Below are 21,639 nucleotides of genomic sequence, written 5' to 3' on the forward strand. Positions count from 1 at the left end.
CATTTTAAGCACTTGGTGGCCATTTTGAAAACCTGACGATCAGCTGTTTTTGATCATTGTAAAGCGAAAATCGGTTCCCGAAGCAGGGAACCAATCATCACTAAGTAAATTCCCCCATTTAGACCATCGTTTTGCGATCACAATTGTGATCGCAAAAACATCGTCGTAAAGCAGATTCGTCATAAGGCGGGGCAATAGTTAAGTGGGGCATGACTGTATGCCCCAGTCTTGGCACAGAGGAAAATAAAAGGCACAATACATCCAAAGTAGCTAACCAGAGATTTTGGAGAGAGTTACTTCTTCTGGCAAATGGCTCCTAGAAAGTTCCAATAGTTGAAAACAGGCAACACAACAATTGCTGGGAGAACAAGAGACATCATTAAATGATTTCTCTTTCTTTTCTAGCAATAAAAAACCTTTTGCTGCTTCTGTATCCCGTGTTTGCATGTTTGCACGTGTGCACTTTATCAGACCAAGGCCCTATCTAGTCCAAAATTCTTGGCACACAATGGCCAACCAGATGCATATGGGAAGCCCATGAGTGGGACGTGAACATAATGGCAGTCTTCTACTGTACTTGTGTAAGCATATTATCTCTGATACTGGAGGTAACATATCGCTACCTTGAAGATTAGTAGCCACGCTTTGCCTTACTTTTCCCTGAATCTGACCAATCCTTAATATGAGGGCTCAGAAAAAACTATCTGCAGATAACATGGCTACTTCTATCTAGTTATTTTGGGCTAATGCTCTGTGCACTGCAGTCAGCCACCGAATCAGACATTCAGGAATGGTGGAGTTGGGATGTTGAAGCTGGACAGGAGCCGGAATTGTTTGGAGCCAGTAAGGGGAGTGCTCTGCTCCTCTGCTCTTTCTTTCTTTGCTTCAGTCACTTGTGGATATGGTGGTCTCTGTACCAGAGTGAAAATGGGGCATTGCAAAGTTGGTGGGGAATTGCATTGGAATTGAGGCAGGTTGTGGGAAAACGAGAAGGTTAGTGGCCAGACTGCTCAAACACCATCAGCATCATAGAACTGCAGAGCTAGAAGGGACCCTATGGATCCTCGAGTCCAGTTCCTACAAAGTAGGTACAGTGAGGATTCTAAATCACTGAGCGATCTAGCAGTTCTGGTGCTGATGGCATGGGAAGTCACTAACAAGCCTTGGGGAGCAGTGGAATCAGACAAAGGAGCCTATGAGGAGAGACATGGATGACAAGGATGTGTTCAGGAAGAGGAGACCAGATGGGAACTTTTACACCCGCAGGACCCATTTACATTCATCATTACAGTGGTGCCTCACAAGACTAATTTGTTCAGTGGTTAATGTTGTCTTGTGAAAAATTCATCTTGTGAAATACGTTTTCCCATAGGAATGCATAGAAATCTAATAAATGTGTTCCTATGGGCAAAAAAAAATCAGAACAAAGTCAAAATCAGAACAAAGGGTTTATTAAGTGCTCTTTAAAGCCATACATATTGTACAGATGATTTTAAAAAATTCAGTAAAAAAACTTTAACTTTTTAAACATCATAGAAAAGCATTTAAAAATCAGCAAACATGAGACAGGAACAAAAAACGGAAAACATTTGTCTTGCGAGTCATCAACCCCATTGCCAAACCCGTTTGTCTTGCGAGTTTTTTGTCCTGCGAGGCATTTGTCTTGCGAGGCACCACTGTATAACAATAGAAGTGGATGGGAACCCCCAGACAGGGACTGCTTACAAGCAAGCTACCATCAGCATAAGACTGAGGTGGTGATTTGGGTACATATTGTCGGAATCCTGACTTAAGCATATGCCTGACAAGTGTGGTTTGTTTACGTGGAGGTCCCAATAATCAACGGGAGTCACACACTTGTTTTGAGATTTTTACGGAAAGGAATGGAGGCTTGAAGTTTTCATTTCTCTTTTTAAAATATATCTGTAGTATATATATGATGGTGCCAAATAAAGAAAACAAAATAAAATGAGTTAGAAGAACTGATCCATTTCATGTTTAACAAAAGGACTGGTACACAGAAGACACAAAAACAAAAGAGGCACCCCCTCTGAAGGAAGCCCAAATGAATTAAACAAGAAAAACTACATCTGTAGCTTTGACTTTTACCTTCCGAATATTTGTAAAAGGCAATATCAGAATTGACCACTAGAGGGAATCAGAGAGTATTCTGTTTGAATTTTCTGACAGCATTAATACCACCTAATACAGCAGATCCCCAATGTGATTAAGACAACAATGATAATTATGACTTGGCTGTCAAGAAGTAATGAGGAACAAACTTCACCTAACACATGAAAGTTGGTTCAGGAATAAAATAAAGGAGTTGGGAAGAAATGTGCCATAGCATAATTGGGGGGCATAAATGACAGTGGTGAATAACACAGCTTGTTGGGAAAAGGGAGAGTTGTGGTAAGCAGTGCTATGTAATGGGTATTACAGAGAGAGTGGAAGCTGAGAGCAGATGATTCAGAAAGGGCCATTTAAAACGTGAGGGAAAGAGGGAGGAGAGTGAAGATGAAAGAAAATGATGTGGGGTGGGGGAGATTTTTCATATACTCTGAGGCAAGACCACAGATGGAGAAACAGACTGACCATCAAGGAACATGAATGGGTAGACTGACAAAGCAAGAGGCCCATGACAGTGACGCCTGAGGAAAAACGAGCTGGGGTGTAAAGAGTGATACTGGTTATGTTGTCTGCTTGTTGACTGAAGAATCTGAAGCCCTCTCCTCCTCCATTACATCTTTAAGGATAAATATACCTATCTTGGCTCGAAGGGCTCTGAGATCCGGGCTCCTAAAAGTCTGAACCCCCCTCTGTTCTCTGTATTTGTGATGCTGAATTGTGACAGCCACCTTTTTTTTCTGACAGGCCCTCCCCTTTTACAACTGCACGACAAGAAAGCACAACATAGCCCTCTCCCTACTGGGAATAGCAGCTCTTCTTGAATTTCACCAGTGCAGCTAGAGGAGGATTTTATCCAGTTTATTTCTCTTAAGAACATATAAGAACAAATTCGGCCAAGTCCCCATGAATTGACAAACTTAAGATTTTGGAGGGAAAGGGATATGAGAGAAAGCAAAATTAACAATATCTAGGCTCAAACATTATCTGTATGCACGCCCCAGGAATTGCTGGGCAATTTAACTGTACAGTATGTTGCAATATGCATATCCTGGATACATAGATTAGACTCAAGCGGCCCAGGGTGGTTACTGAATACTCCTCAACACTATTAACAGACTCCCTGTTCTAGTTCTGCCTTGCTCTACAGCACAGTCTTCTGGGACTCTGGTATGTTCTTCTGTTCTTTCCTTGCTTTTTTATCCTGACTGGGCTCTTGGATTTAAATTTAAATTATCTTGGCTTAAATTCAGTTTCCCAGTGTGGTGTAGTGGGTAGGGCTCCAAGGAATAGCATTCAAATCTCCACTCAGTCAGGGAAACTCACTGGGGAAGTGGAACTGGTCAAATTACTCCTTCAATATTTCACTTACCTTGAAAGCGCTGTTAGGATCACTTTAAGTTGGTTTCCACTCGACAGCATGTAACACAGAAAGAAATTCAGTTGGCAATCCCAACTACAAGAGATCTGTTGAATCCACTGGATTTACATACATGTCAATTTGCCATTTAACAATTGATTCAATGGTCTACTCTGGTTGGAATTAGCAATAGTATTTAAGCCCGTGTCTTGCTCTGGGGACACATGTGCCTGCTCCCAGTCTGTAAAGAGAAAGCGCTATGTTTTCCCATGAGATTGCAATTATCGGAATACAACAAGTTGTGTGTGTATACTCAAATTCTCCTCCTCTTTGCCTACCCATACCTCTCCATGATAGGAAAGTGCCTTTTCAGGGCTGTGAAAACACCTTTAAAGCATCTTGTGAGATATGGCCCTAAACTTCTCACCATCTCAGTGGCCAATTGATTGCTAACTGGAGGTGAGAAGGTGCCGGCAGAAGGGAGAAAGAGGAAGGTCATGAGGCCAATTCTCAAGAATGCCATGGCCAAATAAGAGAGGAACATCCTGGGTGGGTTGGCACCTCAAATCTTTTGTTAACAGGTGCCTTTAACTCAAGGTGTCAACCATAAGGCTGAGCCTTAGAAGGCCTCTTTGTGTAAGGGTTGAAGGCTGATTGGAAAGACAAATGGCTAGGCTGTTTCTTGCCAGGAAAGTGAGGGAAAGAGAAGGTGTTTCTCTATGTTGTACTCTTAGACAGATGGATGGAATTTGTGCACAGGCTTCGACTGCAGAGAAGCAAAAATCTGGGCCCAGGAGCCATGAAAAATGGCTTGCTCATGCATCGCCTGTAACCCTATCCAGGTTCTAAAATATTTCATCTCAATATTTGGCAACTCTTTTTGTCATATCCGCTGCATTTCACAGTAGCACCACACTGTGCTCATTCCAACACAGCCATTTTTGGATTCCAACCCTCTACAAAGAGCAGACTGGGAATACTTCCAGAATACATCTAGTGGAAGTAGCCCAAGCATGTACTCAAAAGCACATATAAGCAAAGGCCTGGCTTATGAAAGCTGCCAGAGGGAGTGTGTAAGAGGTGTAAGGGATGACTCCGTGCAGCAGGGTAGGCTGCCGCTATGCTTAAAGGATGCAGTTGTAAAATCTCTATTGAAAAAGCCCTCCTTGAACCCCACCATATTACTTAATTACCATTTTGTTTTTGGGCAAGGTATTAGAGCTGATGGTGGCTTCTCAACTCAAGGGATTCCTGGATGAAACAGATTATTTCGATCCATTTCAATCAGGCTTCTGGACTGGTTATGGGATGGAGCTGGCTTTGGTCAACTTGGGATAACTTTGACAGGAAGTAGATGGGGGGCTGTGTCCCTGTTGGTTCTGCTGGACCTCTCAGCACCACCCATGGTATCCTTCTGCATTGTCTCTCTGGGCTGGGGCTTAGAGGCGCTGGAAGAGCAAACTCAGAAGGTGGTTCTGGGGGACTCCTGCTCGAAGCCTTGGTCTTTGGCCTGTGGTGTCCGACCTAAAGGGTCCTGTTTTCTCCCACTTGCTATTTAACATTTAAATGAAATCACTGGGAGAGGTTTTCTAGAGTTTTGGAGTTTGGGTTCACCAGTATGTAGATGATATCCAACTCCATCTCTTCTTTCTACCTACTTCAAGGAAGCTGTTCCTGTTCTAAACCAGTATATGACATTGGTAATGGACCGAATGAGGGCAAACAGATTGAAATCTAATCCAGACAAGACAGAGACAGATCAGGGAACAAGGACTCAATCTGTGCTGGATGGGTTGCCCTCTTACTAAAAAGCCAGGCTCACAGTTTGGGAGTACTTTTTGACTTACAGTACCTCTGAGTCTGGAGGCCTAGGTGTTGGCGGCAGTGGCCAGGAGTGACTTTGCACAGTTAAAGCTAGTACGTTTGCTGTACCCATTCCTTGAAATGTCCAGTTTGGCTACAGTGCCACATACCTTAGTTACATCTTGGTTGGATTACTTCAATGCACTCTGTGTGGGGCTGCCTTTGCAGATGGTTTGGAAACGTCAGTTGGTATAAAATACTGCAACCAGAGTGTTGACCAAGGTTGGTTACAGAGATCATAAAAAACCTCTCTTACAGTAGCTTCAATGGCTACCTATCCCTTTCCAAGCTCAATTCAATGCTGTTTATAACCTATAAAGCCATATTTGGCTTGGGTCCAGGCTAACTGGGGGACCCCCATATAAACCTCCTCAGGTTTTAAGAGGTCTTCTCTTTGTCCAATCACCTTTACAGGTATGTTTGCCAGACACCAAAGAGATCTACTTGATGGATGCCCCCAGGTGATGCAAGATGATGCGAGATGAAGTTGACGCCCATCTCCTTTCTCTTTTCAGTGGCAAATATTGGCATTTAGTATCTGTTTTTTTAAATTACTGCAGTACTTCCCCTATGTTCTCCATTTTATATTCTTTACTTTGTTTCTATATGATGATCTTAATGATTCCATGTTAAATAGTTTTTAATTGCTGTTTGTACTGTATGTTCTTTTTAATTCTTGTCTTTTAAAAGACTGCTGGAAGAAAGATGGCACAGAAATGCAATAAACAAACAATTTTCCCTCAGTCTAGTGCTGTCCATCTCCTTTGGACTACACGTCCCAACAGTACCAACTAACATTTCTAATCAATCAGGACTAGTGGAATTTGTGGTTCTAAGCATCTGGAGCAGGCTGGGATAGCTGTATGAACAAAGTGAGCAGTGATATATTTAATTCCACTCTCACATATTTGTACTTGCAGCCTCTGCACAAAACGTACCTAATTTGCATTTTTCTTCAGGAGACTTGATGGCTTTAACAGATAATCAGGCAAATTCATGGAAGAAAAGAATTTGCGAAAGTTACTTTTTTGAACTACAAGCCTCAGGGTCAGATTCAATGTTTAGGACACGTGGTTTCCTTGGAGATAAAAGTTTCAATAGTCAGACTTGAAAATTACACCTGTGTTTACCTTCCAAGGGCCAATCTCAGAAACAAAGTTTTTTGGAATGCAGGATATGGGCAGAGTTAAGTGGAAAACATGTGCTACGACAATCAGATACCTTTCACTACTTACAGAAGCACTGCTTCAAATGATGTGCTAACTATATTGTGAACTTTGTCCCTCAACATGATGGCTGTGGGACTGTGGGGAATGTTAGTCCAAGCAAGGGACTCCTTTAAGCTCTGGATAGGTCTTCTAAGTGGATATGTGTCATCCTGATGCAATCTGAACACCCAGAAACAATCCATCTCTGAATACCAGTGGCTGGGGATGAACAACAGGGAAATGTCATAATCTCTTGGTCCTTCTTATAGGCTTCCTAGGGTATTTGACTAGCCATGGCCTCATCTAGCAAGTCTCGTGTATGTTCTGAAATCAAATCACATTTTGTGCTTGAGGCAAGACAGTAGCACATTTTGCACTTGGGATGGAGAACAAACCGACAACCAACAAGAAATGGATTGTGCTTTGGATCTTCTTTCAGCTGCTCTTCTCTGGCCAGGTATTTACTCTGTTGCAGTGAGTAGCTAACACTGGAAAGAGGTGCTTGAGGGAAACAAGTTTAAGTGAATGGAGATGGAATTTGTTCCTTTTTGATGGAAATGTATGAATGCGACATCTCCTTGGTAGGGGATTTTGCCCTTCATTTCCTTTGGATGTTACAACCCCTCAATGTTGAGTGCAGGTTTCAGCATCCGGAGAATTTTATTTGTCATTTCATCCTTTTCAAAAAGGTAGGTTTCTCATTCTTTAGGCTTGAAAGTGTGCAGGGAATTGTGGATTGTCCTAAAACAGTGAGTTCTGCAGCAGCACCAACCATCTCCATTCACACATGGATGAATGGATGAATAACTTTCAGCCTGGGGGATAAAACCTGATGCTTTTTTTAACTGCATAACCTGCAGCCCAAGATAGGAAAGGCTCACTCTGAACTTCTCCTACCAATTTTTGAAAAGATCCTGAGTTAGTCCTGCTTTCCACCTAGAACACCTGCTGTTTTCAGGATGGGCTGGAGTGGTGGCAATTCCAGTGAATGCAGTGATGTGAATGTCAGTGCACAAATCTTGCTTTAAAACTTAACTTTAGGTAGGCCTGTCGTGTAACTATGTGTGACACTCTTAATTACGTGGATGTTTTCCCTGAAGTGTGTGCAGACGGAAGTTTGTGTGGGGTGCTAGAAATGCTGCTTTTCTCATTCCTGTGGGCTGGTTCTCTTTATCCAGGTTAGCACCTCCAAGCTGCTTTTCTTGCCACAAAAAAAATGTTTCAGCAGAATAAGAGGAAGACAAGGGCCCACATAGAAAAAGATAAATGCTCCCTCCTGGAAATTCTGATTCATGTTGCAGCATCCTGCGGCGTTTTTATGTACTAAAAGAACCCATACCAAATTCTCAAAGGAAATACGTAGCAATGTGAACAAATAAAAGGTGTGTAGTTTGCTCCTCCAAGAATCTCCATCTTTAGCTTCTTAGTGTCCATTCGCTAACCTGAAGAACTACTACCATGCATCTGTATACACAACAACCTTTTCTGATACTGGAAGTTAAGCACGATTAGGCCTGCTTTGTTGCTGAATAGGAATCTCCGGGTTGAGCTGGCTCCTGCCTCAGACACAGAGAGCCACTGCGAACCACAGTCAGTGTTATGTGCCATCAAGTCAGAACAGATAGTGACTCTAATAGGGCTTTTCAAGATAAATATTTAAGGAGTGGTTTTAATTATTGTACCCCCAGTAAGCTTCTGTGGCTGAGCAGGGATTCAAATGCAGGTCTCTTGAGTCGTATCTAGTCTGTCATTCTAGTCTGCTGCTAGACCACACTATGTAGGTCAATATCAGGTTAGATAGATCAATAATTAGTGTAAGCCACTTCCTGTGTTCCTAACTGCAGAACCAGCAGGCCCAAACAAAAGGCAGAAGCCAGGGGAATTATGTAGTATCACATAAGGTTGTGTGTTGGGTGTAATCTAGTGTTCACCTGGTACTTTACATATAGTAAATCCACATGGACACTAGTTAAGGAAGGATGCTTGCTACGTTCCTGTTTGGTTCACAAACAGTGCCCCCCTCCTCATTAACCTTTAATGTCTGGGTGGAAAAAAATGAAGTGAAACATAAGAGAGTCTTGGATACAGAAAAGCATGTTGTATTAAAAATAAATCTGCTATTTTATATTGTAGAAAAGCCTTTGTAAAAATAAACACATCAGCAAAATGGCATAACATTTTCATCATTGTGTAACTTGGAAAGACAACTACAGAAGACATGCAGAAGCCTATTTTCAAAGCATTAACATGCCATTGCATTGGCTTCTGATAAAGTTCTGAATAGCCACTTTGAGAGGTTCTTTGTGTACTCCCATCCAGGCCTTTAAACATCCATGTTCTCCTGACTCCTGATCTGGTTAAGGCAATCATTCTCACAGCTGTGCTTCAGAAGCTGCTTTTAGTACCATAGAAAATCAGAAGGTGCCACTGGAGAAACCTGTGTGCTACAGTGCATTCACTCTCTTTTAAAATAAGAACCACATCTTTAGTACTTTGGCTTAACACTTGCTCATGTTCTTGTCCCTAAGCAGGACCTTGTTGCTTAGAACTTTTCTCCCATCTAAAAGTAAAAAGGTTCCATAAGAACCCACGCTCATACATGAACTATGGATGCTTGCTAATGGGAATGCTCTTAGCATAATCAATCAAAAGATATAGGGAAGTTATTCCATGATTCCCTCCTTCATCAATGCTCTGTGGGGAGAGAAAGTAGTGGGAAAATGCTCCATGAATGTGATGACTGTACAGCAAAAGTCCTGTCTGGAAGTATCATAGGTCACCTGTCCCTTGTTCTTTCTGCACCAAGAAGTAATTGCTGTGCAGAGGCAAGCCTACCAGACAAGAGCTGGTTTGGGGTTAATAATAAATAATTGGCACAGTTTGGGAAGCAGTGCAATAGAATATCATTGCCGATAGTTAAAAAATGTGCACAACATGTTTTGAGCAGTCCTATGACATGAGTTAGGCAGACAATAAACAAGGCACACAATGGGCAACAATGACTTTATCATGCTGCCTATGTCTCCAGTGTAAGTGGTAGGCAAGGATTTTCTCTTTGAGTCTACCTTTAATTGGGGAGAAGAGTACTGTGGGTTTGGCACTGCTAAGAACTGTAAAATAAAATGTGACATGATTGCAGTAACAGCTGAACAAATGGATGCCAGATGAAAGCTATCAACACTCAGGATACTTTGCGGCAATTAGCCTAGGGGTAAAATTTTAGATATCAGGAGAGGAAGATTTTAATGGAGACACCCGTGGTTCATTAAGGTTTGAGAGTCCATTCTCAAGTCTAGGGATTTGGTGCAATCTATTTCCCAATGATCATACAATGCACAGGAAAATGCAGTCCAGCCTGACCTTAATTTTATGCCCAGGCTGGACCTTTTTGGTTCAGCTGTAGGGTTTCTACTTTTTGGGAGAAGGCTGGAGGAATTCTCCAGCAGATGGAAGGATTGTTTTTAAGGAAGATTGCTCCTGTCAAACAAGTCCTTTCTGGTGCTGTCAGGCATGTGCCTTTGCAGCTGTCGACTGCACCCTAAGTTGCAGGGAATGATTACAAAATTGTCAAAATGCAAACACAGTCTTTTATGTTTTGTGCAGTGGTGCCCCATGAGCCACCGGGTACAATATTGCCTGTGTGCTGTTCCATAAATCTGTTAAAGTAAAAGCTCTAGATTCAAGCTGAATATTTAAAAAGTGGAACTTGAAACATACCTGAGAAAAACACAATCCCTCGGGCTACATCACTATCTCCTTGTGAAAATACTAAAGGTTAATTGCAAAAAGCAGTGTAATAGCATCAACTGTGACTTTTTACATATATACATATCTCATTAAAACTATAGCTGTGTTATTAATACAGGACAAACATCTTATAAAAAACTGGATTTTTGTCTTTGACATGTACTCATAGACAACATGTGCATTTACTTTTCTATAGCAACAGGCACTTAAGATAACTCTCTTCCAGCCAATATAACAGAGTTTTGTCAGCTAACTGCTACTGGGACCTGAAAATTCCATTACATCTCAGCACCACCCATAACCTACTTACAACTGGTCCAATGCAGACCTTACTGAGCTCCTTCAGATTCATCCCAATTTATCACAGTCTTACTTGTCGTTGCCTACTGCTTCTTTTAGAAGGAGAGAATGGAGAGGAGTGCTCCTTGAGGACATAAACTAGACACCCTAAACGGCTGACCAGGAAGAACCAGTACGCTAGCCAGAAACATAGCTGTCTCAAATGGGACCAAGCATGATCAACTGGGACAGATCTTTTACTCCATCTGGATAAGCTCTGAGTTTTCGAGTGCAGTGTAGATAAGAGTCTAACACATGTACAGCTGATACAGAAACAAGATTGAAGCAAATTCTCTATTTTCTTTATAAAATGCAGATCCTTTCATGTCTGACTACATGACAGATGCAAAATATCTGCACCAAGGCATTGCTGATGGTTTGATCCATAACGTATCCTTGTTTAAATCGGCTCATTCTCAGCTGGGAGCAGTAGTTCGGTAAAGGTAAAGGTAAAGAATGTTAAGAACCTGACAGAGTTCTTACAAAGCTATAATCCCGGTTTGTTTGGGAGAAGGCACAACACTTAAATTGGTTTCAAACAGGAACAATTTTATAATATAGCTGTGCTCTTCATTTTCCAGAAAATTATAGAGGCCTTCCACTTTCATTTCAGTCCCATTCTGTGCTCACCACGCACTATGTGGGAGGAGAACTCATATTTGTCATGACTCCTGTGGCCACACATATTACATTCAAAAGGATCACGGAAGCCGTGGCACCCCATATGGATGGTGAACATGACATAATCCAAAAAAAGGACACAACAGTGGTCACATCGGTAGACCCTAACGGGTTCACCATCCTTGTTGAAGACTTTCAAGACATCACGGGGACAAATAGTTGGTGGCCTGAAGAGCTCATAAGCCCTAGGATGTTCCTTGAAGGCTAGAAGCCCATTCCGGGCTTGCAAAGGATGAAGGGCCATTTGGTTCTGATGATAGGAATGATTTTGGTGCTCTTCTTGGTTACTGTCTGAGTCTGTGGAATCCTGGCCACTGTTGTTTGGAGAAAGACCTCTGTCAGAAGATAAAGTCTTGTCCCTCATCTGGGTGTGGCTCTTTTCCACTTCCTGGGGGTTGCCATTAGGCACTTCAGGGCGGGTAAGTGCAAGGGGATACAGGCTGCTGATCACAGGGACCATCTCAGACGTTGGGGCTGTTGGGGTCTGCGCAACTGAGCGCAGAGCATCTGAATTAAGATAGCCAATGGCATTGTTAATGGTCTGATCCATCATGCATCCTTGTATCATGACATCCCTCTCCTTCTCATAGGCAAAGCCAGGGCTGTAATTCATTTCAAAGCCAGGGTGTTTTTCACCTACGGGAGTGAAGAAAAATAGGAGTTACAAGGTGAAATTCTAAATTTGCATTTTTAGAAGAGGTAGCCATGTCAGTCTGTGCTAGCATTATCAGGAAAAACAAAAGAAAAATAAAGAAGGTATGGGTGAAAATAATAAAATAAAGATTACTTTATTTGCTGATGGTTCCCTATTGACAGTGAAAAACCCATTAGAAAGTATAGATAGAATTAAAATTCATTTAGAAAAATTTGGAAAAATAACTGGATTACGTGTAAATTGGCAAAAATCTGAAATAATGTGGTATAATCATAATAATTTAGAACAAGAAAAGTTTGTTGATAAATATGATTTTAAGATATGTAAATCAGTTAAAGATTTAGGTATAGATTTAGTAAAAGATACTCAAAAAATAAAGGATCATAATTATAATAAATTAAAAGGAGATATTAAAAAGAAACTACAGGAATATACTAACTTAAAACTTTCTTGGTTTGGAAGGATCACACTGATAAAAATTAATTTTTTATTTAGAATATTACCAATAGAGTTAACAGAAGATGATTTTAAATTTTGGCAGGGAAAGATTAACAAATAATGCAATGAAGGGAAGAAAGCCAGAATAAATAAAAAGTATGGTATAAAACAACAAAAAAGGAGGTATAGGCATACCAAATATAAAAAATTATTATTTGGCTAATCAGTTGAGGTTAATTAGGGAAATTATATATAACCCAGTTATATGGAAAATGGAATCATCAGAATTACAGGTTGATATTGAAAAACATCTATTTGGTATGATCAAGAAATATAAAATAAGCAAAATTAATAACACTTTTTAAAGACTATGTTAAATATCTGATACAAGAATAGAAAGAATTTATGTCCGTTTAACTCTCCATTAGGATTAGTGACTGAAGTAGATAATTTTCCTGCCAATATGTATATGCAATATGTGTATGCGGAATTATTTAAAGAAAAAAAGTGATTAGATGAAAAGACTGGTTGTATAAAATGAGATTGAAAGATCAAATGAAACAAATCCTTCAAAATAAGAATATATCATGGTTGAATTATATGCAATTAGAAAGCTGGACTAATGAATGGGTAAAGAGGTATAATAAATGTGCCTTCAGGCTTTCCCTGGGAGTAAACCGAGCCTATCGGGGGAAGACCTCAGGAGGGCTTCCCCCCCGGTAGGCCCGCTCTACTCCCTGGGAAAGCCTGAGGGCGCAGATTGTGGTGGCGTAGGGCCCCCGGGAGGTCTCTGATGGCGGCGGAGAAGCCCTGGGAGCTTCCCCGCTGCCATTGGAGACCTCCCGGGGGTCCTCCACCACCGCGATTAGAGGCAGCAGTCACCCATCGCCGGGAGGCTTGAGCTTGGCCGCTTGCCCCCAGCTGTGGCGGAGGCAGCGGAGCACCGAGGGGCTTCGGACTGGTAAGTCCCTTTAAAAAACCTGTTCTGGGTGGGTTTTGGAGGGTGGGTTTGGACTGGGGAGGTATGTTTCTGTGAGGTTTTTCTGTGTGTTTTTGTTTGTTTGTTTGTTTTGTTTTTGCAGTCCCAGCGTGGGACTTGCTCTGTTTATTTTTTATTTTTATTTAGGTTTTTTTTTTTTTGAAATGCTGGAACGGATTAAGTCCATTCCCATGCATTTCAATAGGAAATGGTACTTCAACTCACGAACTTTTTGACGTACGAACGCCTCTCCAAAATGGATTAAGTTCGTAAGTCGAGGTACCACTATATCTACAGGCACCAAAGAGTTTCAGAAGATCAATCAATGCTTTGTAGACTACAGTAAAGCTTTTGATTGTGTGGATCATGAAAAGCTATGGATTATTCTAAAAAAATAATCAGCACTTGATTGTCCTGGTGCTTAACCTGTATTGGGGAAAAGAAGCTACTCTTAAGACAGAATACGGAGAGAGAGAATTGTCCCCTATAGGCAAAAGTTTCAGACAAGGGTGCATAGAGTGGTCATGACTGACCAGATAGGCGGGATATAAACTAAATAAATAAATAAATAAATAAATAAATAAATAAATAAATAAATAAACAAACAAACAAACAAACAAACAAACAAACAAACAAACAAACATTTTATATTTCTATCTGTTCAGTTTGTAAATAAGGTATATCATACAGAAAGCTGGACTTTCTGTATGATATACCTTATTTAAAAAGTAAAAATTGGTGGAAGAAACATCAATAATTTTAAGATATGCAAATGACATCATTTTACTGGCAGAAAGAAGTAATGACTTGAAATGACTTTTAATGAAAGTGAAAGAAACAAGTGCCAAAGTAGGACTGTAGTTGAACATTTAGAAGACAGAAATTGCTACCACAGAAGAATTACACAACTTTAATGTTGACAATGAAGAAACTGAAATTGTTAAAGATTTTGTATACTTTGCTTCAGTTATCAATCCAAATGGAGACTGCTGCCAAGAAACCAGAAAATTGAGATTCTGAAGGGCAGCAATGAAGGAATTAGAAATGATTATCAAATACAAGGATTTGTACTGGAGACAATGGCCAAGATCATCCACACTCTTGTATTCCTGATCACTATGTACGGGTGTGAATATTGGACAGCGAAGAAAGCTGTCCGAAAAAAAGGTTCATTTTAAAAATTGTGCTGGAGGAGAGCACTGGGGATACTCTGGAATACCAGAAAGATGAACAAGTAGGTTCCTACAGCAAATCAAGCTTGAAATATCTCTGGAGTGAAAAACAAGAAAACTGAAGCTGTCCAATTTTGGGAACATCATGAGAAGGCATGACTATATAAAAGACAATAATGCTGGGAAACGTTGAAGCAGTATGAAAAGAGGAAGACCCAAATATGAGATGGACAGATTCCATAAAGGAAGCCACAATCTAGAGCAGTGGTTCCCAACCTTGAGTCCCCAGATGTTCTTGAACTAAAATTACCAGAAGCTATCACCACTATCTGCGCTGGCCAGGATTTCTGGACTACAGGATTTCGATAGTCCAAGAATATCTGTGGGCCAAAGTTTGAGAACCACCAGCCTACAGTGTACAAGAGCTGAGCAGGACTGTTGCGGCCAGGACATTTTGAAGATCACTCATTCATAGGGTCACTGTTAAGTCTGAGGTGACTTGATGGTACAGTATGTAACAGCAGCAATGTGCCTTTCTTTTAAAAAAAGATGAAATGAGATCTTGACATTTTCAGTTGAATTTTATACTCCAGACTGATTTCTGCACTTGTTTTGGTATCATCACGGAATTCATCCAGTTTTGATGACAAGGCAATGGAATTCTGCTGAAATGGCTAAGTTCTTCATGTGCATAAAACAACAAAGCCTTTATATTAAAATCCTCTGAGATAAAATGATTGAAACTAGAATGTCAAACCCTTAAGATACTTATCACTAGCAGCAGGATGACTCAAGGACCACAAAACTCTCCAGGCTGTTCGGTGGGGATGGGGTGAAACAAACCACTCACGTTTCTTTAGTAATGTGCTTCAAAGAGCTACCTTCCCATCTCATAATCCAACCAACAGTTAAAACAAAATTTAAAAAAAACACAAACCCACCGCATGACATTTCTCTATGACTCATATTACCAGTTCTAGAAAAGATGAATCAAATAAAATTCTGAGGCTAGTTTCTCAAGAGGTACTAGAGGTTTTTAATTTGTTGGCTTGACTTTCTCATATGATTAACTAAGAAAACGTCCATCATTGTGACAGTCTACATGTATACAAAAGGAAAACTAGCAGTAGCTCTTGCATTGTAAACTGCCACTCCTACTGTGGAGGGATCAATGAGTCTGCATTCTGCAAAAAGCCATACTGCAGCTCCTTGCATGAACTTTCCGTGAAGATCATGCAACCGTGTTTCAACACTGTGCAGCGATGGTGGTTCGATACTGCTTTAACTGCCAGGGCTCCATCCTACATCATTTGTAATGTGGTGAGAATGTTCTGTTATAGTTCAAGGGAATGTACAGGCACTGATCAGCCGAGAACACTAACGCCTTATTCAAGAGCTATGACCTGAAGTTGGTTAGGGCTTCAAATGTGGTGGAGATGGAGGCACACAGGTAAGCACTGCCCCACATTGTCCCCAGGTCAGGAAGATCTTTGCATATTCATAGTGAAAGTGTACAGCAAGGCTTACAAGCACAGTTCTTTGATTGGGAGCCCTACTTTATCAGAAGTCATAAGTCATTAACAGCAACACTATAAGGCGTACCCCAGACCTCCAAAGTGTGTGGCTGCTTCAGATCTTCAAGTCACTCCAAACCTACAAACCCCATTGAATATGTTGGTTTGGAGCACACCAGTGTCTGCCTGCCTGACCTCTAGGTACAACTGCAGACAGTAAACTTACTTGTGTGTTCACATGACCACCATGTTACAAGTGTTACTTGATTTCAGGCATAATGCTTGAGTAGGGCTACTGTGCTTTGCCAGAAACTATTGTTTTTCCCATTGTTTTTGCCTACCCCTCCTGAGGCAAACTCTGTCCAGAGGCAAACTCCAAAGTGGAAAGACTATCCAAGTAAATCCATGTTTTACTTGGATAGAGCCAAGTAAAAGAGAGAACTCTAGCAGTTACTCTTTCTACCTGCACCAATTATATACATCAGCCGTACCCAATCTGATGCATATAACTTGGTAACAGTGAATGCACGCACATACACGTGCATTCATTGCAGGTGGCAAACCACAAGATGACCCAGAAAACTTTGGCATAATTTCAGCTCTTATCAAGAATGTGGCATGAAAAAAAAGAAAGGAAAGAAGAAAAAGAAACCCGAACTGAATATGTGTGATGTTCTTTTGCAGTGTGCAGGGTGATAAAGACTTGTGGACTGCAGTTGCAAAACACGCCTCCCCCGCCCATAATTAAAAAAAAAAATCAATTGGAAAGATACAGGAGTGGAATGGCATTCTCCCACCCCCATAGAAGCTCCCTTCCTTGCAAATAAAAGGATGACATGTCAGGAAGAAAGGAACTAATTCAAACCCTTGCAGTTTTAGTTTTCTGTTTGCAGAGAAATGTCTGACAGTACAGTCTCTTTTCCTACTTCATCACTTTGCCTAGACTTTACACAAGGAGCTGCTGCTGCTCTAAACCACATAACTGGGGATGTGAAAATATCTATCGCACTTTTGTTATGCTTCGCCAATCCACACCTGCTTTTCTTCCTGTCCTTATTTCATGTTGGGTCCCGTGACTTTTTTCTTCTTGCATGGAAATTCATCTATATTTTGACATGCTCTTTTTCTAATGTACAGTACTGTACACAGTTTCCTGTGCATTTTTTTTACAATATACACAATTTTTCTATACATCTTTCCCATTTGATGGAAGCATGTTTCTCATATTTTCAAAGATATGGAGTTTGAGTTGCGGACATTAATTTATGTATAATTCACAACGGAAAAAAGGAAAATAACAATAATCTGCACTTGCAGTTTCTTCCCAATGATAGCAAAGATACACATATGACTTGGTGAATAGTTTTGAAGACCACAGATTGAGGAAATTCCTTTTGAAATCCTGACAATATACTTTGCTGGTCTATCCCTGCTCTTAACTTCTCTTACCTCACTGTTTCTGCCTTCCCTGTCACTTGTGGAAATACAGCAATGTACAGAGTTATGACATCAAACTAATAGCTCCAGGTTTCTTGCTATATTTGCCAGTGCCCTTAAACAGTAGTACATAAAACTGGCTGGGGAGCTCCATAGGTCAGAATACCTGGTTTAGGAATCTGATTCTGTATTGTGCCTTCTGGGAGAACAGCCAAATTAGGTGGTTTTAGGTAAGTTGCATGGCTGTAGAAGAGACTAGCAAACCATTTCAGTGTATGTTATACCTAGAAGTCCCTGAGAACTGGTGCCTTAAGTCAATCAACTTGACAGTACAAAATAATAAAATGAAGTGGTAAAATGGATGGTGTCTTTTATACACATTTTTAGTATGTCTGTTGTTTTTTTAATCTAAGACCAGTAAACAGAAACTTAGCCGGAACTTAGAAAGTAATTTCCAATCACTATAGTTCCAAAGTGCTCCTAATAGCTATCATTACAGTTTCGGTTTGAAATATGAATCTTTCCTTTCTCATTTCTGAAAAATAACTAAAGTAGTTCGTTTTAACTACTTAAATATATATGTATCCACAACCTGCTGAGCTGTGATCCCACGAGCATCAAACATGTCATGTCGTCACTGGGAGAAAGAGCAAACCAGTCCATCTGCTACCAGGACCAAACTGAGGACAAATGCCTGTCTGATCACTTCTTAACCTCCCCACCTCCCATCTCACCAGATACAATTCACAGAACTTCCCAGAGAGAGAGAGAGAGAGAGAGAGAGAGAGAGAGAGAGAGAGAGAGAGAGAGAGAATAACTGATAAACTTGAGATGTTTCACAGTTGGCTCATTATTCTTCGGGTTTATTTCATCTGTAAATCATTAAAAACAAGGTGAACTTGCAAGGTCTCCAAAACCTTTCATTGGGTAAAGAAGGTATAAAATTTGGGATACAGTCAATCCGGAACTTTGTTTCTAAAAATGGGCAATATGGCTATTTTTCCCCCACCCCAATTTACCTACCGTGTTTCTCCGAAAATAAGACAGGGTCTTATATCAATTTCTGCTCCATAAAACACATTAGGACTTATTTTCAGGGGGTGTTTTATTTTTTTCATGTACAACCATCTACATTTATTCAAATACAGTCGTGTCATCTTCTGGTTGCTGCACAATGGTGGAGGGCAAGGTTTCACTTAACTAGGGCTTATTTTTGGGGTAGGGCTTATATTACAAGCATCCTGAAAAATGATGCCAGGGCTTGTTTTCAGGTTAGGTCTTATTTTTGGGGAAACAGGGTAGGAGCCGCATGACACAGCGGTTAAACCGCTGTACTGCAGCCAAAACTGTGCTCACAACCTGGGGTTCAATCCCAGGTAGCCGGCTCAAGGTGGACTCAGTCTTCTATCCTTCCAAGGTTGGTAAAATGAGTACCCAGATCACTGGGGGGGGCAATGTGTTGCCCGCATAATTCACTTGTAAACTGCCCAGAGAGTGCTTTAAGCATTATGGGGTGGTATACAAGCAACAAAATTTGCTTTTGCTTTACCTACTTCGTGATAATGGGGGGGGGGGAATCCATTATCTAAAGGCTCCTTTTCCTAAATCACAGATGATGTATCAGCAGCTGTTTTTGCACAAGTGACCAGCAACTCTGATTTGTAAATATCTGATTTGTAAATATCTGAAGGAAGTCTCTGTGGTTCTGATGATTAATTATCCCCCTTCTAATTTTGGGTAGTCAAAGTCAAAAATTAGGATCGGTTTGTTTCTTCTTCTTCTTCAGAGTGGTAAAATAGAGAAAGGAAGGCAATCAGTCATAGAACAGTACATGAAGATCAGAAAAAGAGATCTGCTTGTAAAATCACAAGTGTCTGTTATAACTTGGGCACGGCGTAGTGGTGGGGAACGTAGGGTGTAGGGTAAACACTGGCCTTGGATATTTTTATCTGAAGCAAAAGGTTGGAAAGTTTGCTTGCTTTGGGCTGAACAACCTTTTTCTTTTTCTTTTTTTACAGAAGTAGCACAAAGCATAAGAGTCAGGGTTCTTCCAGGGTCTGAAACTAAAAGGTCCCACTTGTTATTGTATAATAGCAAGTCTAGCTCTAGAGAATCTGGCTATTGATTTGCTGAGGTTTGACTGGACTTTAAAATGTAATTAATAATCACGTCCCGTCATCAGGATCTCTAGATACAGAATACTCAGACGTGATTCACCGTCCCCTTCTTCTGGGGCCACCATGAGACTGCACAGCTTGCCCAAGGTCACACGGGCTGGCTCTACCCATAGGAGGCACAGTGAGGAATTGAACTCCCAACCTCTGGCTCAGCAGCTAGATACCAAAAACAAAACAAAACCCTGAGTTATCTGGCCAGCTAAGATTTAACGAGAGCTGCTGAATAGACAGAATCAAAACAAACAAACAAGGCTGTGTTTTTGACCTGCAGAAATTAGTGGTGAATCTTTTAAAGCTGGAGACACACAGGCTCACTTGCTGATTTCAAGCAGCTATCAAGGATAGGGTTATAAAAGCTAATTAAAAGCTATACAAATTAATCAACTCCGTGGGTAGTCTGTTAAATCTACAAATGAGCAATTTTTATTCAGTTGGGATGTGAGTTACAGGCATATAAACAGAATATTTTCTGTTTCATCCCCTATTATAGAAACCCAGTAGATCCTAAACAGCCTCATAAATTTCTCCTACAAATATATGCTAGCTGGCTTTATTGATTGGTAAGTTCTATCCGTTTTTCAAAAAGGCTCTCCACTGTGAAGTTCTGGTAACATGCAAATTCACATAGAAAAGGAAGAGAATGAATCAGCTATTGGAACAATAAGCTCCCTTTTAAATCTGTCCTTCATTTGAAGGTGTGTTTTCTTTGCTCTAAAAATGAATACTCTATCTAACCCATCTTGCATTAGTTCTTTCTCAAACAAGAATCTCATATAATAATCCTAGTATGATGATAAAACACTAAATGTGAAATATCCTATATGATAAACATACCAGTAATTAAATACATACATAAACCATACTGTCAGTGTTAATACTGCTGCTAACAATATTAATATTTATTAATATTTACTATCAACAATAATATACTAATAATTTAGTTTAAGCAGTGGCCCTAATTATAATATATTTTACAGACAACAGGACTATCTGATAATTCACAGGATAATTGGGCTAAATAACTACAAAATATTATTCAGAAATTGAGCAACTGATTTTTAAATTGCTCTTCTGTTCTGCACAAGTACGTCTTAGTAGAATTCATCAAAAACTGATAAAGTAAATGCAAAAAATATTTGTATGAGGCTGATGCGTTTCTGTGTATGTATATATAGTTTGTATCCACAAATATCTAAGCCCAAACTTATACACAGATATATATTTCTCAACCTACATATGATGGTCCCTGTCCAAAAAATTATGTGCAATCACCACTGTGGGTTCAATTTTTAATTGGTGTAATCAGTAGAGTTATCCACTAATTTGCTGATTAATCAATAGGAGTTAAATCCGAATGGAAACATTAATAACACAGCTGTGAATTATAACTTTTTAACATGCTTTGACTGTATTGACTATGATAGGAATGAAAAAGAAAATGCTAAGCTCTTCTATATAGTGTTTTTGAGTCATCATAGAATTGCTTCAAAAGGCAACTATCATTGAGATTTTGGAAACATTCAGATGTTCTAAAAGTTAACCAATTAATCAGTGGACGGGCAGATAGACAGTTAAAATAAATTTCCAGAAAGCATATGTCCTATTGTGCCTGTTGCATGGGAATTAGGCACTGAACACTTTTTAAGATCTGAACGTGAATGCATATTCCTTATGCATGGGATACTACTCATTCCCGCATCCCTGAAAAACACAAGTTCCTGAATCAGCCCATGCAAAACATGTCTAGCCTTTTCAGCTGCAGCATTCCAAAGAATTTTCATTAAAAAAAAAACCCAACAATCTTACCAATAAATTTCTGTGGCATGGAACTTTTCCTTTTGGCCACATTGCTCGCTATGCGGTCCAGCACAAGGGCCCGTTCGGTCCCCATCTCAGTTTTGCTGTGCCGTCCCTCCACGCTTTCTAGATAGGGAAAAGCAAA

At 40.3% G+C, this 21,639-nt stretch overlaps 1 protein-coding gene across 3 annotated transcripts in view; it reads right to left on the reverse strand.

The window, feature by feature from the left end:
- Positions 1 to 8,636: 8,636 nt before the first annotated feature.
- The window catches only part of IKZF3 (IKAROS family zinc finger 3), a 62,877-nt gene continuing 49,874 nt past the window's right edge, over positions 8,637 to 21,639 (reverse strand). For all 3 annotated transcript variants that reach the window (XM_073004224.2, XM_073004225.2, XM_020799311.3), the window contains 2 exons: positions 21,504 to 21,620; positions 8,637 to 11,961 (listed from right to left, as the gene is read on the reverse strand). In XM_073004224.2, coding sequence (XP_072860325.2) covers positions 11,249 to 11,961; positions 21,504 to 21,620 — 830 coding nt within the window. In that variant the 3' untranslated portion in view covers positions 8,637 to 11,248. The remainder of the gene's footprint in view (positions 11,962 to 21,503; positions 21,621 to 21,639) is intronic.

The sequence above is a fragment of the Pogona vitticeps genome, chromosome 6, assembly GCF_051106095.1.
Source record: "Pogona vitticeps strain Pit_001003342236 chromosome 6, PviZW2.1, whole genome shotgun sequence".
Lineage (NCBI taxonomy): Eukaryota > Metazoa > Chordata > Lepidosauria > Squamata > Agamidae > Pogona > Pogona vitticeps.